Raw genomic sequence first — 21,223 nt, forward strand, 5'->3', positions numbered from 1 at the left:
AGATATGCAGGTACATGTAGGTCTATATATTTAGAGACATGTAGGTACATGTAGGTCTGTATATGTAGAGACATGTAGGTACATGTAGGTCTATATATGTAGAGACATGTAGGTATATGTAGGTCTATGTATGTAGAGATATGCAGGTACATGTAGGTCTATATATGTAGAGACATGTAGGTATATGTAGGTCTATGTATGTAGAGATATGCAGGTACATGTAGGTCTATATATGTAGAGATATGCAGGTACATGTAGGTCTATATATGTAGAGACATGTAGGTACATGTAGGTCTATATATGTAGAGACATGTAGGTACATGTAGGTCTATATATGTAGAGACATGTAGGTATATGTAGGTCTATGTATGTAGAGATATGCAGGTACATGTAGGTCTATATATGTAGAGATATGCAGGTACATGTAGGTCTATATATGTAGAGATATGCAGGTACATGTAGGTCTATATATGTAGAGACATGCAGGTACATGTAGGTCGATATATGTAGAGACATGCAGGTACATGTAGGTCTATATATGTAGAGATATGCAGGTACATGTAGGTCTATATATGTAGAGATATGCAGGTACATGTAGGTCTATATATGTAGAGATATGCAGGTACATGTAGGTCTATATATGTAGAGATATGCAGGTACCTGTAGGTCTATATATGTAGAGATATGCAGGTACATGTAGGTCGATATATGTAGAGATATGCAGGTACATGTAGGTCTATATATGTAGAGATATGCAGGTACATGTAGGTCGATATATGTAGAGATATGCAGGTACATGTAGGTCTATATATGTAGAGATATGCAGGTACATGTAGGTCTATATATGTAGAGATATGCAGGTACATGTCCGTCTATATATGTAGGGACATGTAGGTACATGTAGGTCTATATATGTAGAGATATGTAGGTACATGTAGGTCTATATATGTAGAGACATGTAGGTACATGTAGGTCTATATATGTAGAGACATGCAGGTACATGTAGGTCTATATATGTAGAGACATGTAGGTACATGTAGGTCTGAATATGTAGAGATATGTAGGTACATGTAGGTCTATATATGTAGAGACATGCAGGTACATGTAGGTCTATATATGTAGAGATATGCAGGTACATGTAGGTCTATATATGTAGAGACATGTAGGTACATGTAGGTCTATATATGTAGAGACATGTAGGTACATGTAGGTCTATATATGTAGAGACATGTAGGTATATGTAGGTCTATGTATGTAGAGATATGCAGGTACATGTAGGTCTATATATGTAGAGATATGCAGGTACATGTAGGTCTATATATGTAGAGACATGTAGGTACATGTAGGTCTATATATGTAGAGACATGTAGGTATATGTAGGTCTATATATGTAGAGACATGTAGGTACATGTAGGTCTATATATGTAGAGATATGTAGGTACATGTAGGTCTATATATGTAGAGACATGTAGGTACATGTAGGTCTATATATGTAGAGACATGCAGGTACATGTAGGTCTATATATGTAGAGACATGTAGGTACATGTAGGTCTGTATATGTAGAGATATGTAGGTACATGTAGGTCTATATATGTAGAGACATGCAGGTACATATAGGTCTATATATGTAGAGATACTGTATGTAGATACAATACGTGTAGGTATATGTATGTAGAGAAAGGGAAGGTACAGTACATGTAGGTCTATATATGTAGAGATAACTTTGTACCTGTAGGTCTATATATGTAGAGACATGTAGGTACATGTAGGTCTATATATGTAGAGACATGTAGGTACATGTAGGTCTATATATGTAGAGACATGCAGGTACATGTAGGTCTATATATGTAGAGATATGCAGGTACATGTAGGTCTATATATGTAGAGATATGCAGGTACATGTAGGTCTATATATGTAGAGATATGTAGGTACATGTAGGTCTATATATGTAGAGATATGTAGGTACATGTAGGTCGATATATGTAGAGATATGCAGGTACATGTAGGTCTATATATGTAGAGATACTGTATGTAGATACAATACATGTAGGTATATGTATGTAGAGAAAGGGAAGGTACAGTACATGTAGGTCTATATATGTAGAGATAACTTTGTACCTGTAGGTCTATATATGTAGAGATATGCAGGTACATGTAGGTCTATATATGTAGAGATATGCAGGTACATGTAGGTCTATATATGTAGAGACATGCACGTACATGTAGGTCTATATATGTAGAGATATGCAGGTACATGTAGGTCGATATATGTAGAGATATGCAGGTACATGTAGGTCTATATATGTACAGATATGCAGGTACATGTAGGTCTATATATGTAGAGATATGCAGGTACATGTAGGTCTATATATGTAGAGACATGTAGGTACATGTAGGTCTATATATGTAGAGATATGTAGGTACATGTAGGTCTATATATGTAGAGACATGTAGGTACATGTAGGTCTATATATGTAGAGACATGCAGGTACATGTAGGTCTATATATGTAGAGACATGTAGGTACATGTAGGTCTGTATATGTAGAGATATGTAGGTACATGTAGGTCTATATATGTAGAGACATGCAGGTACATATAGGTCTATACATGTAGAGATACTGTATGTAGATACAATACATGTAGGTATATGTATGTAGAGAAAGGGAAGGTACAGTACATGTAGGTCTATATATGTAGAGATAACTTTGTACCTGTAGGTCTATATATGTAGAGACATGTAGGTACATGTAGGTCTATATATGTAGAGATATGCAGGTACATGTAGGTCTATATATGTAGAGACATGCAGGTACATGTAGGTATATATATGTAGAGATATGCAGGTACATGTAGGTCTATATATGTAGAGACATGCAGGTACATGTAGGTCTATATATGTAGAGACATGCAGGTACATGTAGGTCTATATATGTAGAGATATGCAGGTACATGTAGGTCTATATATGTAGAGATATGCAGGTACATGTAGGTCTATATATGTAGAGATATGTAGGTACATGTAGGTCTATATATGTAGAGATATGTAGGTACATGTAGGTCGATATATGTAGAGATATGCAGGTACATGTAGGTCTATATATGTAGAGATACTGTATGTAGATACAATACATGTAGGTATATGTATGTAGAGAAAGGGAAGGTACAGTACATGTAGGTCTATATATGTAGAGATAACTTTGTACCTGTAGGTCTATATATGTAGAGATAAAATAAAATAAAGTGGTGATCCTAACTGGCCTAAGACAGGGAATTTTTACTAGGATTAAATGTCAGTAATTGTGAAAAACTGAGTTTAAATGTATTTGGCTAAGGTGTATGTAAACTTCCGACTTCAACTGTATATGTAGAGATATGTACAGTTGAAGTTATAAAATTACATTGCTAGTAAAAAAAAAAAATCCCTGTCTTAGGTCAGTTAGGATCACCACTTTATTTTAAGAATGTGAAATGTCCGAATAATAGTAGAGAACATTATTTATTTCAGCTTTTGTTTCTTTCATCACATTCCCAGTGGGTCAGAAGTTTACATACACAATTAGTATTTGGTAGCATTGCCTTTAAATTGTTTAACTTGAATCAAAGGTGTTGGGTAGCCTTCTACAAGCTTCCCACAATGAGTTGGGTGAATTTTGGCCCATTCCTCCTGACAGAGCTGGTGTAACTGAGTCAGGTTTGTAGGCCTCCTTGCTCGCACACTCTTTTTCAGTTCTGCCCATACATTTCCTATGAGACTGAGGTCAGGGCTTTGTGATGGCCACTCCAATACCTTGACTTTGTTGTCCTTAAGCCATTTTGCCACAACAAATGGGGAAGACCCATTTGCGACCAAGCTTTAACTTCCAGATTGATGTCTTGAGATGTTGCTTCAATATATCCTTGGTCCTCTTCTTTTCACGGCCGTGACAACACTAACTTGACAACATGATAGTTTTCTCATGAAGAACATGAAATCTCAATTTGCCTCCACCTAGGCCAAAGGAATCATGAAAGGATATTCGCTGTTTAAAGAGGAAACTGCTCTGAAAAATGTGGACTTTTAACAAATTGCAGTAATTGCTTTACCCCATAGCCCTACATAAAAGAGGTGATGGCGTTGTTTAATTGAATTACCATTAGGGGGTCGGGTGGCTGAGGGTTGGGTGCAGTAATTGTGTCTATAGCAGAGGAAGCCAGAAGGAAAATAAATTGTTAATCGCTTGATTTAATTAGTATGACTACTGGGAACAAATTAGAATTAAGCAATAACGCCTGATGAGGTGTGGTATTCGGCTAAAGGCTGTTCTTAACCAAGACGCAACGCGGAGTGCCTAGATACAGTTTTAGCCGTGTTATATTGGCCATATATCACAAACCCCCCGAAGTGCCTTATTGATATTATAAACTGGTTACCAATGTAATCATAAGAGTAAAAATAAACGTTTTGTCATACCCATGGTATACGGTCTGATATACCACGGCTTTGAGACAATCAGCCTTCAGGGCACGAACCACCCAGTTTATAATTAAGCACGAGGTGGTGTGGTATATGGCCAATCTACCACGAGTAAGGGCAGTTCTTATGCATGACACATCGTGGAATGCCTGAACACAGCCCTTAGCCATGGTATATTGACCATATACCACAAACCCCAGAGGTGCCTTATTACTATTATACACCGCTTACCAACGTAATTAGAGCAGTAAAAACAAATGTTTTGTCATACCCGTGGTGTATGGTCTGATATACCACGGCTGTCAGCCAATCAGCATTCACATTTACATTTACATTTAAGTCATTTAGCAGACGCTCTTATCCAGAGCGACTTACAAATTGGTGCATTCACCTGCATTCAGGGCTCAAACCACCCAGTTTATAATAGGGTATAATCTATTTTCCCTCTTACTATCATGAAGTAATCTAGTGGCACCGTCTAGTGGAGAAAACAAGTACATTTTTTACATTTTAGTCATTTAGCAGACGCTCTTATCCAGAGCGACTTACAGTAGAGTGCATACATTTTATTACATACTGAGACAAGGATATCCCTACCGGCCAATCCCTCCCTAACCCCTAACCCGGACGACGCTATGCCAATTGTGCGTCGCCCCACGGACCTCCCGGTTGCGGCCGGCTGCGACAGAGCCTGGGCGTGAACCCAGAGACTCTGGTGGCGCAGCTAGCACTGCGATGCAGTGCCCTAGACCACTGCGCCACCCGGGAGGCACTGTATGTCTGTACAGTATGTCTGTACTGTAAGTATGTTTCCAAAGTGATATGGATTAGCTGACAACATTACAAAAATGATGTGCAGGCTTCAATGGGGCACTAGATTAGTATGTGAGTTGTTTTGATTCTGAATGGCCAGATAACTAGCAACAACGACAAGAAACTGCCATGTGGGGAATCGTTTCAGCTAGTTTCATCTTGTTCTTGATACCATGTCTTGCTTTGAGATGTTTTGACTGACTTCATGTCAATGCTAATATGGCTAAAATTCGTTAACTAGCTAACCAACAACTGTAATGATGTATTTGAGAGACAATTGCTCATTTAGCAAATGTCTTTGTTTTTAATATACATTGGAGACAAAATATAGTTTACATGTTGTCAACAATCTAAGCCAACCCTAACCTCTATGAATCCAAGAGTGGAAGACTCCTCTCTTGTCTCTAAAAGTAGGCTCACTTTATGTGAACATGTCCCATCACAAGTCAGACTGTTGAATTAACTTAATTTGAACGTACTTTACCTGTTGTCTGCTGATTTTGTCCTTAAGTACTGTTGGAGGTAATCTGAGACCAAATATCCGCAGACTAGTGTTATTAACCCAACTTTCAGTACGTTGGTCTGTATGTCGCTTAGTATTTCTGATTTTACCAAAGAACAGACCAAACCTTGTCCCATGCAATCAGTTGGCAAATTTCACAAGCACTTCCAGCTGATTGCGAAGGAGCACGCTTTGGTCGACAACGTTCGGTTACATTTGGCCAGTTTTGTAGCACTCGAGTCGGGTCTCGAAACCACACATTGAGTATCTCGTGTCGGTTACATTTTTACTCTGTCTTGACTTGGTGTTCCCAAGACCTGCAGAGTAAAAAACTCATAATCAACTTCCATTTAGTCAGTGCATAAAAGCCTTCGCCAGGACAAATATATACACTCCTTTCTTGAAACAATATCTTATGGCCTATAGAAAGCTGGGATTTCTAGTTAACTCGTAACATTACTGTCCTATACTGTCATTGAAGAATTGCCTTGACTCTCTGATAGTGAAGAGTTGGGGAAATTGTTGGAAAGTTGGGCGCTTACTATTAGTAAAGGGGAGACAGGGTGAAAGTGTAACAGTCTTTATATCTATTATAGGCATGTCTTAGCAGTGGCGAACCTATTGGACTTAGGTCTTCAGTGTGTGACAGGTTATTACAGTGGTGAACCTATTGGACCTAGGTCTTCAATGTGTGATAGGTTAGTACAGTGGTGAACCTATTGGACCTTCGGTGTGTGACAGGTTATTACAGTGGTGAACCTATTGGACCTAGGTCTTCAGTGTGTGACAGGTTATTACAGTGGTGAACCTATTGGACCTAGGCCTTCAGTGTGTGACAGGTTAGTATGGTGGTGAACCTATTGGACCTAGGTCTTCAGTGTGTGACAGGTTATTACAGTGGTGAACCTATTGGACCTAGGCCTTCAGTGTGTGACAGGTTATTATAGTGGCGAACCTATTGGACCTAGGTCTTCAGTGTGTGACAGGTTAGTACAGTGGCGAACCTATAGGACCTCGGTCTTCAGTCTGTGACAGGTTAGTACAGTGGCAAACCTATTGGATCTAGGTCTTCAGTGTGTGACAGGTTAGTATAGTGGTGAACCTATTGGACCTAGGTCTTCAGTGTGTGATAGGTTAGTACAGTGGTGAACCGATTGGACCTAGGTCTTCAGTGTGTGACAGGTTAGTACAGTGGTGAACCTATTGGACCTAGGTCTTCAGTGTGTGACAGGTTAGTACAGTGGTGAACCTATTGGACATTCAGTGTGTGACAGGTTAGTACAGTGGTGAACCTATTGGACATTCAGTGTGTGACAGGTTAGTACAGTGGTGAACCTATTGTACCTAGGTCTTCAGTGTGTGACAGGTTAGTATAGTGGTGAACCTATTGGACATTCAGTGTGTGACAGGATAGTACAGTGGTGAACCTATTGGACATTCAGTGTGTGACAGGATAGTACAGTGGTGAACCTATTCGACCTAGGTATTCAGTGTGTGACAGGTTAGTATAGTGGTGAACCTATTGGACCTAGGTCTTCAGTGTGTGACAGGTTAGTACAGTGGTGAACCTATTGGACCTAGGTATTCAGTGTGTGATAGGTTAGTACAGTGGTGAACCTATTGGACCTAGGTCTTCAGTGTGTGACAGGTTAGTACAGTGGTGAACCTATTGGACCTAGGTCTTCAGTGTGTGACAGGTTAGTACAGTGGTGAACCTATTGGACCTAGGTATTCAGTGTGTGATAGGTTAGTACAGTGGTGAACCTATTGGACCTAGGTCTTCAGTGTGTGACAGGTTAGTACAGTGGTGAACCTATCCGACCTAGGTATTCAGTGTGTGATAGGTTAGTACAGTGGTGAACCTATTGGACATTCAGTGTGTGACAGGTTAGTACAGTGGTGAACCTATTGGACATTCAGTGTGTGACAGGTTAGTACAGTGGTGAACCTATTGGACATTCAGTGTGTGACAGGTTAGTACAGTGGTGAACCTATTGGACATTCAGTGTGTGACAGGTTAGTACAGTGGTGAACCTATTGGACCTAGGTCTTCAATGTGTGATAGGTTAGTACAGTGGTGAACCTATTGGACCTAGGTTTAACGTTTAGCACACAAATAACTGGTGATCTAAAGTTTAAATGCATGACATAAGATATTTTCAAAGAGATGGCCAACAACAGCATGCGAGCTGCAATAAAAACACAGTTCCACTCACCAGATGATGATCATTTGAAATGTAACTTCTTGCTGAAAGTTATTCTTTAAAAGGGAGAAGCTAACAAATTAGCAACAACATCCTCTTTGATAACACCCGCTGCAGCCGCTGCAAACTAGCCTACAGCAAAAGCTAGCTAGACCGTGGGAAAACTACTGCTCACTATTGCACAGTGACCTGTTGGCCATTACAAGTTAATGTGATTGGCTGATTCCACTGTCACTCAAAAAGGTTGCCCTATTACAATTGAATGGCAGATGCCTTCTATCAAGCTTATGATTGCCTAGCCAATGGCTGACTTAGCTAGCCAGAGACCACCAGAGAAACCACCAGAGAAAAATCCTGATTGGATCTTTTTTTTCTCTTCATTTTAACCTTTTCCTTTCTAACAAAAACTGAGGCGATCAAATCGTTGGCCTTTCTCTGAAAGTGTAGAGGGCTTTTATTGTTCCCTACTGTGTTTGGGATAGTACATATGTGTGGAGTCGCTCTACTTGCCATCAGCATGTATTTATTCACCATTCAGAATGTCTAAAGAATCCATATGTTCTTCTGAAATATCAACACAGAAATACTGGACATTTTAAGTCTTATTATGATGACAATTTTACACAATTACAGTCATGGTCTTGAATTGGTCTCGCTACCTCTCAGGTCATGATCTTGAATTAGTCTCACTACCTCTCAGGTCATGGTCTTGAATTGGTCTCGCTACCTCTCAGGTCATGGTCTTGAATTGGTCTCGCTACCTCTCAGGTCATGGTCTTGAATTGGTCTCGCTACCTCTCAGGTCTTGGTCTTGAATTGGTCTCGCTACCTCTCAGGTCTTGGTCTTGAATTGGTCTCACTACCTCTCAGGTCATGGTCTTGAATTGGTCTCGCTACCTCTCAGGTCTTGGTCTTGAATTGGTCTCACTACCTCTCAGATCATGGTCTTGAATTAGTCTCACTACCTCTCAGGTCTTGGTCTTGAATTGGTCTCGGTACCTCTCAGGTCTTGGTCTTGATTTGGTCTCGCTACCTCTCAGGTCTTGGTCTTGAACTGGTCTCGCTACCTCTCAGGTCTCGGTCTTGAATTGGTCTCACTACCTCTCAGGTCTTGGTCTTGAATTGGTCTCGCTACCTCTCAGGTCATGGTCTTGAATTGGTCTCGCTACCTCTCAGGTCATGGTCTTGAATTGGTCTCGCTACCTCGCAGGTCATGGTCTTGAATTGGTCTCGCTACCTCTCAGGTCATGGTCTTGAATTGGTCTCGCTACCTCTCAGGTCATGGTCTTGAATTGGTCTCGCTACCTCTCAGGTCTTGGTCTTGAATTGGTCTCGCTACCTCTCAGGTCATGGTCTTGAATTGGTCTCGCTACCTCTCAGGTCATGGTCTTGAATTGGTCTCGCTACCTCCCAGGTCTTGGTTTTGAATTGGTCTCGCTACCTCTCAGGTCTTGGTCTTGAATTGGTCTCGCTACCTCTCAGGTCTTGGTCTTGAATTGGTCTCGCTACCTCTCAGGTCATGGTCTTGAATTGGTCTCGCTACCTCTCAGGTCATGGTCTTGAATTGGTCTCGCTACCTCCCAGGTCTTGGTTTTGAATTGGTCTCGCTACCTCTCAGGTCTTGGTTTTGAATTGGTCTCGCTACCTCCCAGGTCTTGGTTTTGAATTGGTCTCGCTACCTCTCAGGTCATGGTCTTGACTCGGACTTGATTCGCTTCCGGTCTTGGTCTTGAATCAGTCTCGCTTTAGGTGGTCTCGAATACAATACTGCATTCGGCTATTGTTTACATATTGTGCGCCATGTGAAATGCGTCAGGAGATGTAAAATACAAGCAACAGAACCAACCGGCGCCACCTATCGTCAAAAGGACCAACACCACGGACAATCGGTAAAATGCGTTTAAATATAATTTATTCAACATTCTGGCTTGTAGAGACGATTGCATCTTTTTTACAGCCACTTCTTTGACTGATATCCATGGAGTAACCATGGTAACATTCTGATGTTTAGACAAAGTCTGTTTTGCCTCATAGCGTCGGTTGTGTCGTTAAACAACCAACATGTCTATGATTTTCTTATTTTTTTCATCACCTTGGCACATTTTCAGATGTAAGGGGTGTATTTACAACACTCTAAACTGATTACTTGTTGAGCCCCCGTCTTATGTTCAGGAACCTTTCATTGTGAACTCATTGGGGTTTCACACATCTTTCACCACGGAGTCATTGATGTAAAATCTAAGTTAAAATCATCAGATAATGATAGGCTCACCATTCCATTTTAACTACCATTTAATTCAATAGCAAAAAATACAAGATACACATTTCAAAACTGTTGTATTTGAAGTGCTGAATAGAAAGAATAGTAGATTGTAAATATCATTTTCCATACAGTATTTGACTATAACATTTGACTATAACTATACCACCATTTTTTGTAAATATTGTATCCAATGGCAGGTTGTGAGCATGTTGACAAATATTTCAGTCTAACAGTTTCATTATCCTTATACGGTAGATGTAAAATTGATACATTTGAGGTAGAAATATAGGCATTTAGAGAATTCAGCAGTTCTGAAAAAAATATATATTATCCAGAAACTACATCATTTTGTTTCTGTAGTTATCAGTTTTGAGCAGTTTCATTAAATTATAGTTTATTGTATTGTTAACAAATGACAAGAAAATCATAGCAAAATTTGAAGTGAATATTGCATTTTGAAGAGGAGATACATAGATTGAACATGTATCCAAATTGAAAGAGTGATTTGGTGCAGGGAACAAGTGACTGTGAATTTGTTTGTTGTACTCAGTCAAATAAAAATATGCGTAGAGTTCTGAAACATGAGCCATTTTGATGATCTGTTACGATTTTTGTGCTTAAGAGATGTGAAAATGTATCACATTCTTGTGAAAATTCCAGCAAAGTAAATGATCTCAGCTGTTGCAGTAGTAAAGGAACAGTGTCAGGCTGTCTCCCTCTAGTGGCTATAAGGATACATTATAGACCTCTCTAGCCAGAAGTATCTTCTGGGGTGGTGGAACAGTGGTCATTTCTAGAACCTCATACTGATTTTCTTCATGGTCACACCATTCTTTCCAGGGGTTGTGGTGCGCATGAGAAGGATAAGCGAACAGACAGGGTCCAGGCCCTAGAGGGAAGGAACTTGGTCCAGACAAAGTAATTTCCATGCTGGACTATCTGTCACCGCCTTGATGTCTGTCTTTACTGCATCATCACGTACAATCCCTGGGGAAAAGTTGAGGAAAGGGTGGAAGAAAACGATTGAGGTCAACATTCTGTGAAATCAATTATCAAATACAAGTTATATAAAATGTTAGTTTAGCTCATTCCAACAGAGGTTTACATAGAATAACTTGTCCAAATGTTGTTTTCTGTTTTTGAACATCATTTATGTCTACTTAACCTAATTGAAAATGATAGGTTTGGTACTGACCAAAGTGCTTGAGCAACACCACTTGGTTCTTCTAGATCTTCATCTCATATCTGCCACTGAATGACATGAGGGGAGAAAAGAGTAGAGGGCTTTAGAGAGAGCTGGTGTTCTCTGTGGAGAGAGGTGGTGTTCTCTGAGGAGAGAGGTGGTGTTCTCTGTAGAGAGAGGTGGTGTTCTCTGTAGAGAGAGAGGAGGTGCTTTTCTCTGAGGAGAGAGGTGGTGTTTTCTGTAGAGAGAGGTGGTATTCTCTATAGAGAGAGGTGGTGTTCTCTGAGGAGAGAGGTGCTGTTCTCTGTAGAGAGAGGTGGTGTTCTCTGAGGAGAGAGGTGCTGTTCTCTGTAGAGAGAGGTGGTGTTCTCTGTAGAGAGAGGTGCTTTTTTCTGTAGAGAGAGGCGCTTTTCTCTGTAGAGAGAGGTGCTGTTCTCTGTAGAGAGTGGGCTGTTCTCTGTAGAGAGAGGTGGTGTTCTCTGTAGAGAGACGTGGTGTTCTCTGTAGAGGTAGGTGGTGTTCTCTGCAGAGAGAGTTGCTGTTCTCTGTAGAGAGAGGTGCTGTTCTCTGTAGAGAGAGGTGCATTTCTCTGTAGAGAGAGGTGCGTTTCTCTGTAGAGAGAGGTGCGTTTCTCTGTAGAGAGAGGTGCTGTTCTCTGTAGAGAGAGGTGGTGTTCTCTGTAGAGAGAGGGCGTGTTCTCTGTAGAGAGAGGTGCTGTTCTCTGTAGAGAGAGGGGGTGTTCTCTGTAGAAAGAGATGGTGTTCTCTGTAGAGAGAGGTGCTGTTTCTCTGTAGAGAGAAGTGTGTTTCTCTGTAGAGAGAGGTGCTGTTCTCTGTAGAGAGAGGTGGTGTTCTCTTTCGAGAGAGGTGGTGTTCTCTTTCGAGAGAGGTGCTTTTCTCTGTAGAGAGAGGTGCTTTTCTCTGTAGAGAGAGTTGCTGTTCTCTGTAGAGAGAGGTGGTGTTCTCTGTAGAGAGAGGTGGTGTTCTCTTTCGAGAGAGGTGGTGTTCTCTTTCGAGAGAGGTGCTTTTCTCTTTCGAGAGAGGTGCTTTTCTCTGTAGAGAGAGTTGCTGTTCTCTGTAGAGAGAGGTGCTTTTCTCTGTAGAGAGAGGTGCTGTTCTCTGTAGAGAGAGGTGCTGTTCTCTGTAGAGAGAGATGCTGTTCTCTGTAGAGAGAGGTGGTGTTCTCTGTAGAGAGAGGTGCTATTCTCTGTAGAGAGAGGTGCTGTTCTCTGTAGAGAGAGGTGCTTTTCTCTGTAGAGAGAGGTGCTGTTCTCTGTAGAGAGAGGTGCTGTTCTCTGTAGAGAGAGGTGGTGTTTTCTGTAGAGAGAGGTGGTGTTCTCTGTAGAGAGAGGTGGTGTTCACTGTAGAGAGAGGTGGTGTTCTCTGTAGAGAGAGGTGGTGTTCTCTGTAGAGAGAGGTGGTGTTCACTGTAGAGAGAGGTGGTGTTCTCTGTAGAGAGAGGTGCTGTTCTCTGTAGAGAGAGGTGGTGTTCTCTGTAGAGAGAGGTGCTGTTCTCTGTAGAGAAAGGTGGTGTTCTCTGTAGAGAGAGGTGCGTTTCTCTGTAGAGAGAGGTGGTGTTCTCTGTAGAGAGAGGTGGTGTTCACTGTAGAGAGAGGTGCTGTTCTCTGTAGAGAGAGGTGTGTTTCTCTGTAGAGAGAGGTGCTGTTCTGGGTGACTGTCTGAGAAATGTGCTCTGCTTTGTTTGCAAAAATCTGGATTGGATTCATCATCTAACTGCCAGTGACTAGCAGATTAGCTGTGCATCCTGTGACACACTGCAACCAAGCCGCACTGCTTCTTGACACAATGCCGTCTTAACACGGAAGCCAGCTGCACCAATGTGCCGGAGGAAACACAGTGCACCTGGAGACCATGTCATCATGCACTGCGCCCAGCCCATCACAGGAGTCGTTAGTGCGCAATGGGACAAGGACATCCCTGCCAGCCAAACCCTCACGCCGCTGTGCGCCCCAGTGGTCTCCCAGTCGCGACAGAGCCTGGACTCGAACCCAGAATCTCTAGTGGCACAGCTAGCACTGCGACGCAGTGCCTTAGACCACTGCACCACTCAGGAGGCCAGCATGAAGGTTTGAAATAGAGATTCAAAATCCCACAGTGAGGACTATAAAATCACTTTGAATAAGATCGTACAGGCTTATCAATTTTAATATCAATTTTAATACATATTTGCGTTGTAGGAACTGAAGGCAGGGTGTGTGATCATGGGAGGGAAGGGAACTGGGGCGACTGTCAACAGGGGGTTGGTGGTGGTGTATTTAAGGAAGCAGAGTGGCACTCCTAGTAGCTTGTCTGCTCTGAGCACCTCGCCGTCATCGTCTTCTTCTCATCGCTCCACACCGCAGCACGGCCATGGCCTTCAGCGGGACCTATGAGATGGAGAGCCAGGGAAATGTCGATAAGTTCACGGAGTTACTTGGTAAGAACCACCTCGTGATGTATCGGAATTATACAATGCAAAAAAAACTGTACGTTCAACGAAGATGTTAGATCTCAAAGGTGTTACCTCGTAGTACAGAGAGAGAAGATGTGTTGTCATTATTGTATTCCTCAGTAGATGTGTGTTTGTCAGTATATAATAATAATCACAATGCACCAAAGATGATATGACAATAGGACTCTAGTAAGAAATAAAATACAAATCTAAACCAGATGTAGAAAATGGACCTATATGATGATATAACCTCTATCGTTTACAAGGGTTATCTAAGAACATGGCTGAGGAAGGCAGTGAGGTTAGTTATGTTATGATTCCCCAAATGCTTTAATGAGATGGCGTAGATCGGCATTCTGTCTGGCCCTCCAGATCTCCAAGCCCGCGGAGTGAACGGCTCCACATCCATTGAAGAGAAACCCCAAGAGGGCCCAATGCTGCCTGTCTCTTCACTAAGCCTTATTGAGCTAGAAACACATCTGCACTGTTTCCTAATAAGCAGTAGGGGGAGACAGACTGCAACTGTTACTCTACTGCAACAGCGGCGCTCAGGATGATTCTATAACAAAGAAAGCTGCCTTTGCAATAAGTCTGGTGTTCTCTTGCATGTTCATTTTACTTTTATCTTACATTATCAGCTGGTACAAAGAAATAAGACATTACTTTATTCACGTGAAGGTAGTTCATGGATTCCATTGACACACTTCAAACATTGAATAGCAGGAAGTTGCATAGATTGTTTGGTATATCTCTTTTTAAATTAAAGATGGACAGGGGACCGTTGCTGGAAATGTACTGGAAGGGTGATCCAGCCGGTAGGAGTCATCCAGATGTTTCTGGAGGTGAAACAGTAACATGCGGGTAGTTTACGAGGTAGCGGGGACAAGGCTACCAGTAACAGCACACACACAAGAGCTCTGCCTCAACACGTTACATTTTTGATGTCAGATCCTCTTGTTGATTCTCTTCATGGTCACACCCTTCTCCCCGGAGGTTGTACAGAGCTGTATAACGGAGAAAGGAGAAAAGAACACTGAGAGAGGGTTTATCAGAGTATTGGAATTAAAACATCTATTCTGTTGTACAGTATGTCACATATAGTATAAACAACAGTCTCCCTCTTCATACGTCTCTTTACTTGAATAACTCACTAACTCAATCACTCTCCTCTTTCTTTCTCTCTGTCTCAGTCTCTTTCTCCTACCATGATCAGCTTGTCCCCACTGATCTCAGCAGTGAAATGATACTGGGGGAACGGAATAATTATCTTGCCTCCTTCCATGGTGACGGTGGTCTAAGAGGGACAAAAAGAGTTCAGCACGTGAATCACATTCCGATGGAAAGTACAGTGCATACGCTGTATCTCTTTGAATACAATTCCATGAGTTTAAAGAGCACATTCATTCATTTCTTCATTCATTTCTTCACTCACCACGAACTTGGATCGTAGCATGCTCTCTAGCTCACACTCCTTTCCGAGGGTGAACTTGTTAGTCAAGGTCCAGTTGGGAATAATCTGTGACCAGGTAAAATCATCCCCCTCCTGAAGCACTTCTGTTATCACTTTGAAGTCAGTCTTGGCATTGGAAAACCCTGGGGGAAAAGTACAGAGGGTACGGTAAGGGTTACATGTTAAGGTTGGGGTTGGGTAAGGATAGGTCAGAAATGGGTTAGCGTTAGGATTAGACGGATAGTTCCGGCTAGTGTTAGGATTAGAGTTAGGGTCATTGTTAGGATTAGAATTAGGGTTGTGGTTAGGGGTAGAGCTATGGTAGTGCACGGTGGGAAAGATTAATGGGGGAAAGATTAAGGTTAATGACATACACATCTAATTAAAACCTTTTAGTTTGACTCAAACACATTAAACACATAAACAAATCTTTTAGAGTTTGACTTACCAATTGCCTCCAGAAACTCATCGTAATTCTCTTGACTTTCAAGCTCATACGTCCCAGAGAATGCCATGGAGATGAAGAACTGACCAGAGACAGCAGAGAACAGACAGGAACTCTAGAGAGGTGTGGTATTCTCCTTCTTTTGAAAGAATTCTTTCTTTTTTATCATGCAATGTTCAGTGACTCACTGACAAAACTGCCTCATTCCCTCCCTCCACGCACAGGCCTCACTGACAAAACTGCCTCATTCCCTCCCTCCACACACAGGCCTCACTGACAGCAGCAAAAAGACTCCAAGAGGAAGTATGTAGAGCACATGCCAGTCATGGCAACTTGTCGTTCTATTGCCAATGCAATGACATAAAGTTGCTGCACGCAGAAACAGTCAGGTACTCAAGTGTTCAGAAAAGTGGATTTCACCTATGCTATTCACTATTGGGTTGCTGTTGCTTTAAGAAATGTCATATCGGATGTGATTGAGTCATACAGAACAAGTTTGTGCAGATACACTGCACATTTCAATAGTATTGCTTACGTAACACCCCATGGTGGATAGATAGTCTCTCCCAGAGCCATGTATTTAATTATATGGATCTGGTCCATCCTTTTCAGTGGTAGGCTCCCGAGTCAGTATTGATAATAAAGATAATCTTGGCCTAGAAACCAATATGAAAACAAACGTTTGATGACAATGTCAAAAGTTTTAGAACACTTAATCATTCAAGGGCTTTGTGAAGACATCAAAACTATGAAATAACGCATATGGAATCATGTAGTAACCCAAAAAGTGTTAAACAAATCTAAATATATTTTATTTTTGAGATTATTCAATTAACCACCCTTTGCCTTGATGACAGCTTTGAACAAACTTGGCATTCTCTCAACCAACTTCACCTGGAATGCTTTTCCAACAGTCTTGAAGGAGTTCCCACATATGCTGAGCACTTGTTGCCTGCTTTTCCTTCACTCTGCAGTCCGACTCATTCCAAACCATCGCAATTTGGTTGAGGTCAGGGGATTGTGGAGACCAGGTCATCTGATGCAGCACTCCGTCACTCTAATTCTTGGTAGAATAGCCCTTACACAGCCTGGAGTGGTGTTGGGTCATTGTCCTGTTGAAAAACAAATGATAGTCCCACTGAGCCCAAACCAGATGTGATGGCGCATCGCTGCAGAATGCTGTGGTAGCCATGCTGGTTAAGTGTGCCTTGAATTCTAAATAAATCACAGACAGTGTCACCAGCAAAGCACACCTACTCCATAACACCTCCTCCTCCATGCTTTACGGTGGGAAATACACATCCGTTCCTCCATACCGCATCTCACAAAGATATTCCCATTTGGACTCCAGACCAATGGACAGATTTCCACCGGTCTAATGTCCATTGCTCGTGTTTCTTGGCCTAAGCAAGTCTCTTCTTATTATTGGTGTCCTTTTGTAGTGGTTTCTTTGCAGCAATTCGACCATGAAGGCCTGATTCACACAGTTTCCCCTGAACCGTGGATGTTGAGATGTGTCTGTTTGGTATTTGGAATTTGGTATTTTATTAGGATCCCCATTAGCTGTTGCAAAGCAGCAGCTGATCTTCCTGGGGACCACACAAAACATGAAACATAATACAGAATGTCAATAGACAAGAACAGCTCAAGGACAGAACTACATAAATTACTTGAACTTTTTGAAGCATTTCTTTGGGCTGCAATTGCTGAGGCTGGTAACTCTAATGAACTGATCCTCTGCATCAGAGGTAACTCTGGGTCTTCCATTCCTGTGGAGGTCCTCATGAGAGCCAGTTTCATCATAGCGCTTGATGTTTTTTGCGACTGCACTTGAAGAAACTTTAAAAGTTCTTGACATTTTCCGATTTTGACTGACCTTCAAATCTTAAAGTAATGATGGACTGTCGTTTCTATTTGCTTATTTGAGCTGTTCTTGCAATAATATGGACTTGGTCTTTTACCAAATAGGGCGATCTTCTGTATACCCCTACCTTGTCACAACACAAATGATTGGCTCAAACCCATTAAAAAGGGAAGAAATTCTGTTAATTGAATTAAGTCTGTTAACCTGTTGAGGATGGGGGCGCTGTTGTGACTATTTATGCTAATCGTGTAATTTTTGAAACGGCTTCCCACAAAATCCTTGATCGTACAATATGCATATTATTATTATTATTGGATAGAAAACAGTCTATAGTTTCTATAGGAGTTGAAATTTTGTCTCTAAGTGGAACAGAGCCCATTCTACAGCAATTTCCCTGACATGGAGTCAGATTTCAGAAATTTTGGCCCCTGATCTGGAGTCAGTTAAAAGGGCACTGTTATTGCTATGAGTATACGGACACTGCTTACGTCTTCCCCTGGATGCCTTTACGTGATGACGATTTGAATGGGGTCGATTGCGCGTTCACAGGCACTACAATTTAAAAAACCCTGAGGCTAGTCACTCTTTTCTTGCTGCGTCATGCGCCTAGAGGACACCGCCCCGCACCTGTTCCAAGCATTAGTGGAGGGAGTAATATTACTCGGGTCATGTTTCTACTCGTTATGGGAGTTAAAAACATCATAAGGTAGTTAATTTAAAGCGTTTTATAGCAATTTATATCCGTTTAGTGCGATTTTGGGACATTTATTTCTGAAACGCTGTGAATTGCTGGGCACGCCTCCAGTTCATCCCGAACGCAGTTGGCATTTCCACATGGCAAGAGGACAGCTTTCCACCAAAAGACGATTACTCCCAAGAAAGGATCCTTTGCCCAAGATACTGATGGAAGAACAGCTCAAAGTAGGACATTTTTATTATGATAAATCGTGTTTCTGTCGAAAAATGTTAGTGGCTTAGGATGCCATGTTTTTTGACGTAGCATTGGTTGGCGCAAACTGTATTGAAAAGTAAGGATAAATTAAAAAATGTAATTCCGCGATTGTATTAAGAATTAAATTGTCTATCAATCCCTGTCCACCCTATATTTTTTAGTCACGTTTATGAGTATTTATGTATAAGAGTAGATCACTGTCTAAGTGGCGCACGGACATTTTCTCACCAGCTTGGCTACATTTCACATTGTCTAACCATGATTTTGGTGGCTAAATATAAACATTTTCGATCAAACTCTATATGGATTGTGTAATATGATGTTACAGGAGTGTCATCTGAAGAATTCTGAGAAGGTTAGTGAAAAAATTAATATATTTTGGCGATGTTGACTTTTATCGCTCTCTTTGGCTAGAATCAATGCTGGGCTGCTATGTGCTATGTGCTATGCTAATATAACGATTTATTGTGTTTTCGCTGTAAAACACTTAGAAAATCTGAAATATTGTCTGTATTCACAGGATCTGTGTCTTTCGATTAGTGTATGCTGTGTATTTTTACGAAATGTTTGATGATTAGTAAGTAGGTAAACACGTTGCTCAATGTAGTTTTTCAATTCCATTTGTGACGGTGGGTGCAATTGTAACCTATGCCATCTACCTGAAATATGCACTTTTTTCTAACAAAACCTATCCCATACCATAAATATGTTATCAGACTGTCATCTGATGAGTTTTTTTCTTGGTTAGGGGCTATAAATATCTTAGTTTAGCCGAATTGGTGATAGCTACTGGTGTTGGTGGACAAATAAAAGATGGTGGATTATGCTAATGTGTTTTTAGGTAATAGATGTACATCTTTACATATTGTGTCTTCCCTGTAAAACATTTTAAAAATCGGACATGTTGGCTGGATTCACAAGATCTGTGTCTTTCATTAGCTGTATTGGACTTTAATGTGTGAAAGTTAAATATTTTAAAAACATATTTTTTTTGAATTTCGCGGCTCTGCCTTTTCAGTGGGGGGGGGGGGGGGGGGGAGTGCCGCTAGCGGCACCCTCATCCTAGACAGGTTAATTGAAATGCATTCCAGGTGACTACCTCATTAATCTATTTCAGAGAATGCCAGAGTGTGCAATGCTGTCATCAAGGCAAAGGGTGGCTATTTGAAGAATACCTAATGTAAAATATAATAAAGCTGAAATAAAAAAATTAAATAAAAAATATTTTTAACACTTTTTTGGTTACTACATGATTCCATATGTGTTATTTCATAGTTTTGATGTCTTCACTGCTATTCTAAAATGTAGAAAATAGTAAAAATAAAGAAGACCCTTGAATGAGTTTTAGAATGAGTAGGTGTTCTAAAACTTTTGACCGGTAGGTAGTGTATACTAGGATGATCTACACTCTTGTAAAAAAAGGTCCTCTCTAGAACCTTAACGGGTTATTTGGCTGTCCCCTTTGAAGAACCCCATTGGGTTCCATGTAGAACCCTTTCTACAGAGATATAAATGGAAAACAAAAGGGTTATCCTATGAAGACCTTTTCTCTAGGAGTGTATAGTACTCAATATGACCACCAACATACACAACATGAAGCCTGCATGATGAGTGTTACAAATTCCCTTTTCCCTCACTTGTATTTGAAGTCTCTGTGATGTGACAACCACTGTGCTAGTTTACATCCTTCACCCATCTGGGGTCAAAGCACCACAGGACCAATACACAACCAGTTTGTAGCTATGTCTTTAATGAAAGTAATTAAATAAGACAGTGTGGGGAAGGATGGGGTATTTTTTTTATATAGAAGATGTATAATATGGGGTATTGAGGGCTTTTTATTGAAGGTGTATAGTATGGGGTATAGGGGACTGTATATAGGAGGGGTATAGTATGGGGTATAGGGGGCTGTTTATAGGAGGTGTATGGTATGGGGTATAGGGGCCTGTTTATAGGAGGTGTATAGTATGGGGTATAGGGGGCTGTTTATAGGAGGTGTATAGTATGGGGTATTGAGGGCTTTTTATTGGAGGTGTATAGTATGGGGTATATGGGGCTGTTTATAGGAGCTGTATAGTATGGGGTATAGGGGGCTGTTTATAGGAGGTGTATGGTATGGGGTATAGGGGTCTGTTTATAGGAGGTGTATAGTATGGGGTATAGGGGGCTGTTTATAGGAGGTGTATAGTATGGGGTATAGGGGGCTGTTTATAGGAGGTGTATGGTATGGGATATAGGGGGCTGTTTATAGGAGAGGTGTATGGGGTATAGGGGGCTGTTTATAGGAGGTGTATAGTATGGGGTATAGGGGGCTGTTTATAGGAGGTGTATAGTATGGGGTATAGGGGGCTGTTTATAGGAGGTGTATAGTATGGGGTATAGGGGGCTGTTTATAGGAGGTGTATAGTATTTGGTATAGGGGGCTGTTTCCTCACTCAGACCGACTCATTTGTTGCGTCTGGGAATCTGAAAGTGGAAGAAACAGTAGTTGTTTGTATAGTTTCTATAGTAACAACATCATTACTTTGTGCTACATATGCATTCAAGTCAATGCTAATGAATACATTGGCTGAGGCCATAGAGGTAATTGTAATGTATATAACATTTGTATTAGTGGGGGTCAGGTTGTGGTTCAGGTGA

General features: G+C 41.1%; 1 protein-coding gene across 1 annotated transcript; it reads right to left on the reverse strand.

Moving 5' to 3' along the window:
* Window positions 1–10,249: 10,249 nt before the first annotated feature.
* On the reverse strand, window positions 10,250–19,566 carry LOC129829480 (gastrotropin-like). The gene is made up of 5 exons (XM_055891185.1): window positions 15,771–19,566; window positions 15,305–15,465; window positions 15,077–15,166; window positions 11,434–14,876; window positions 10,250–11,225 (listed from the first exon to the last, which is right to left on the reverse strand). Exons 1-4 carry the CDS (start codon window positions 15,835–15,837, stop codon window positions 14,817–14,819), a joined length of 378 nt encoding a protein of 125 aa, XP_055747160.1. The 5' UTR covers window positions 15,838–19,566; the 3' UTR covers window positions 10,250–11,225; window positions 11,434–14,816.
* Between the last annotated feature and the right edge of the window lie 1,657 nt (window positions 19,567–21,223).

This window comes from Salvelinus fontinalis, chromosome 31 (assembly GCF_029448725.1).
Source record: "Salvelinus fontinalis isolate EN_2023a chromosome 31, ASM2944872v1, whole genome shotgun sequence".
Classification (NCBI taxonomy): Eukaryota; Metazoa; Chordata; class Actinopteri; order Salmoniformes; family Salmonidae; genus Salvelinus; species Salvelinus fontinalis.

What these genes read in the sequence shown, in the direction of transcription:
- LOC129829480 (XM_055891185.1), bottom strand. Translation starts at nt 15,837, where the DNA reads ATGGCATTCTCTGGGACGTATGAGCTTGAAAGTCAAGAGAATTACGAT. An exon ending in TGCTACGATCCAAGTTCGTG is followed by an intron (nt 15,167 to 15,304) that starts GTGAGTGAAGAA and finishes TGTCCCTCTTAG; the next exon opens with ACCACCGTCACCATGGAAGG. An exon ending in GTGGGGACAAGCTGATCATG is followed by an intron (nt 14,877 to 15,076) that starts GTAGGAGAAAGA and finishes TCCGTTATACAG; the next exon opens with CTCTGTACAACCTCCGGGGA.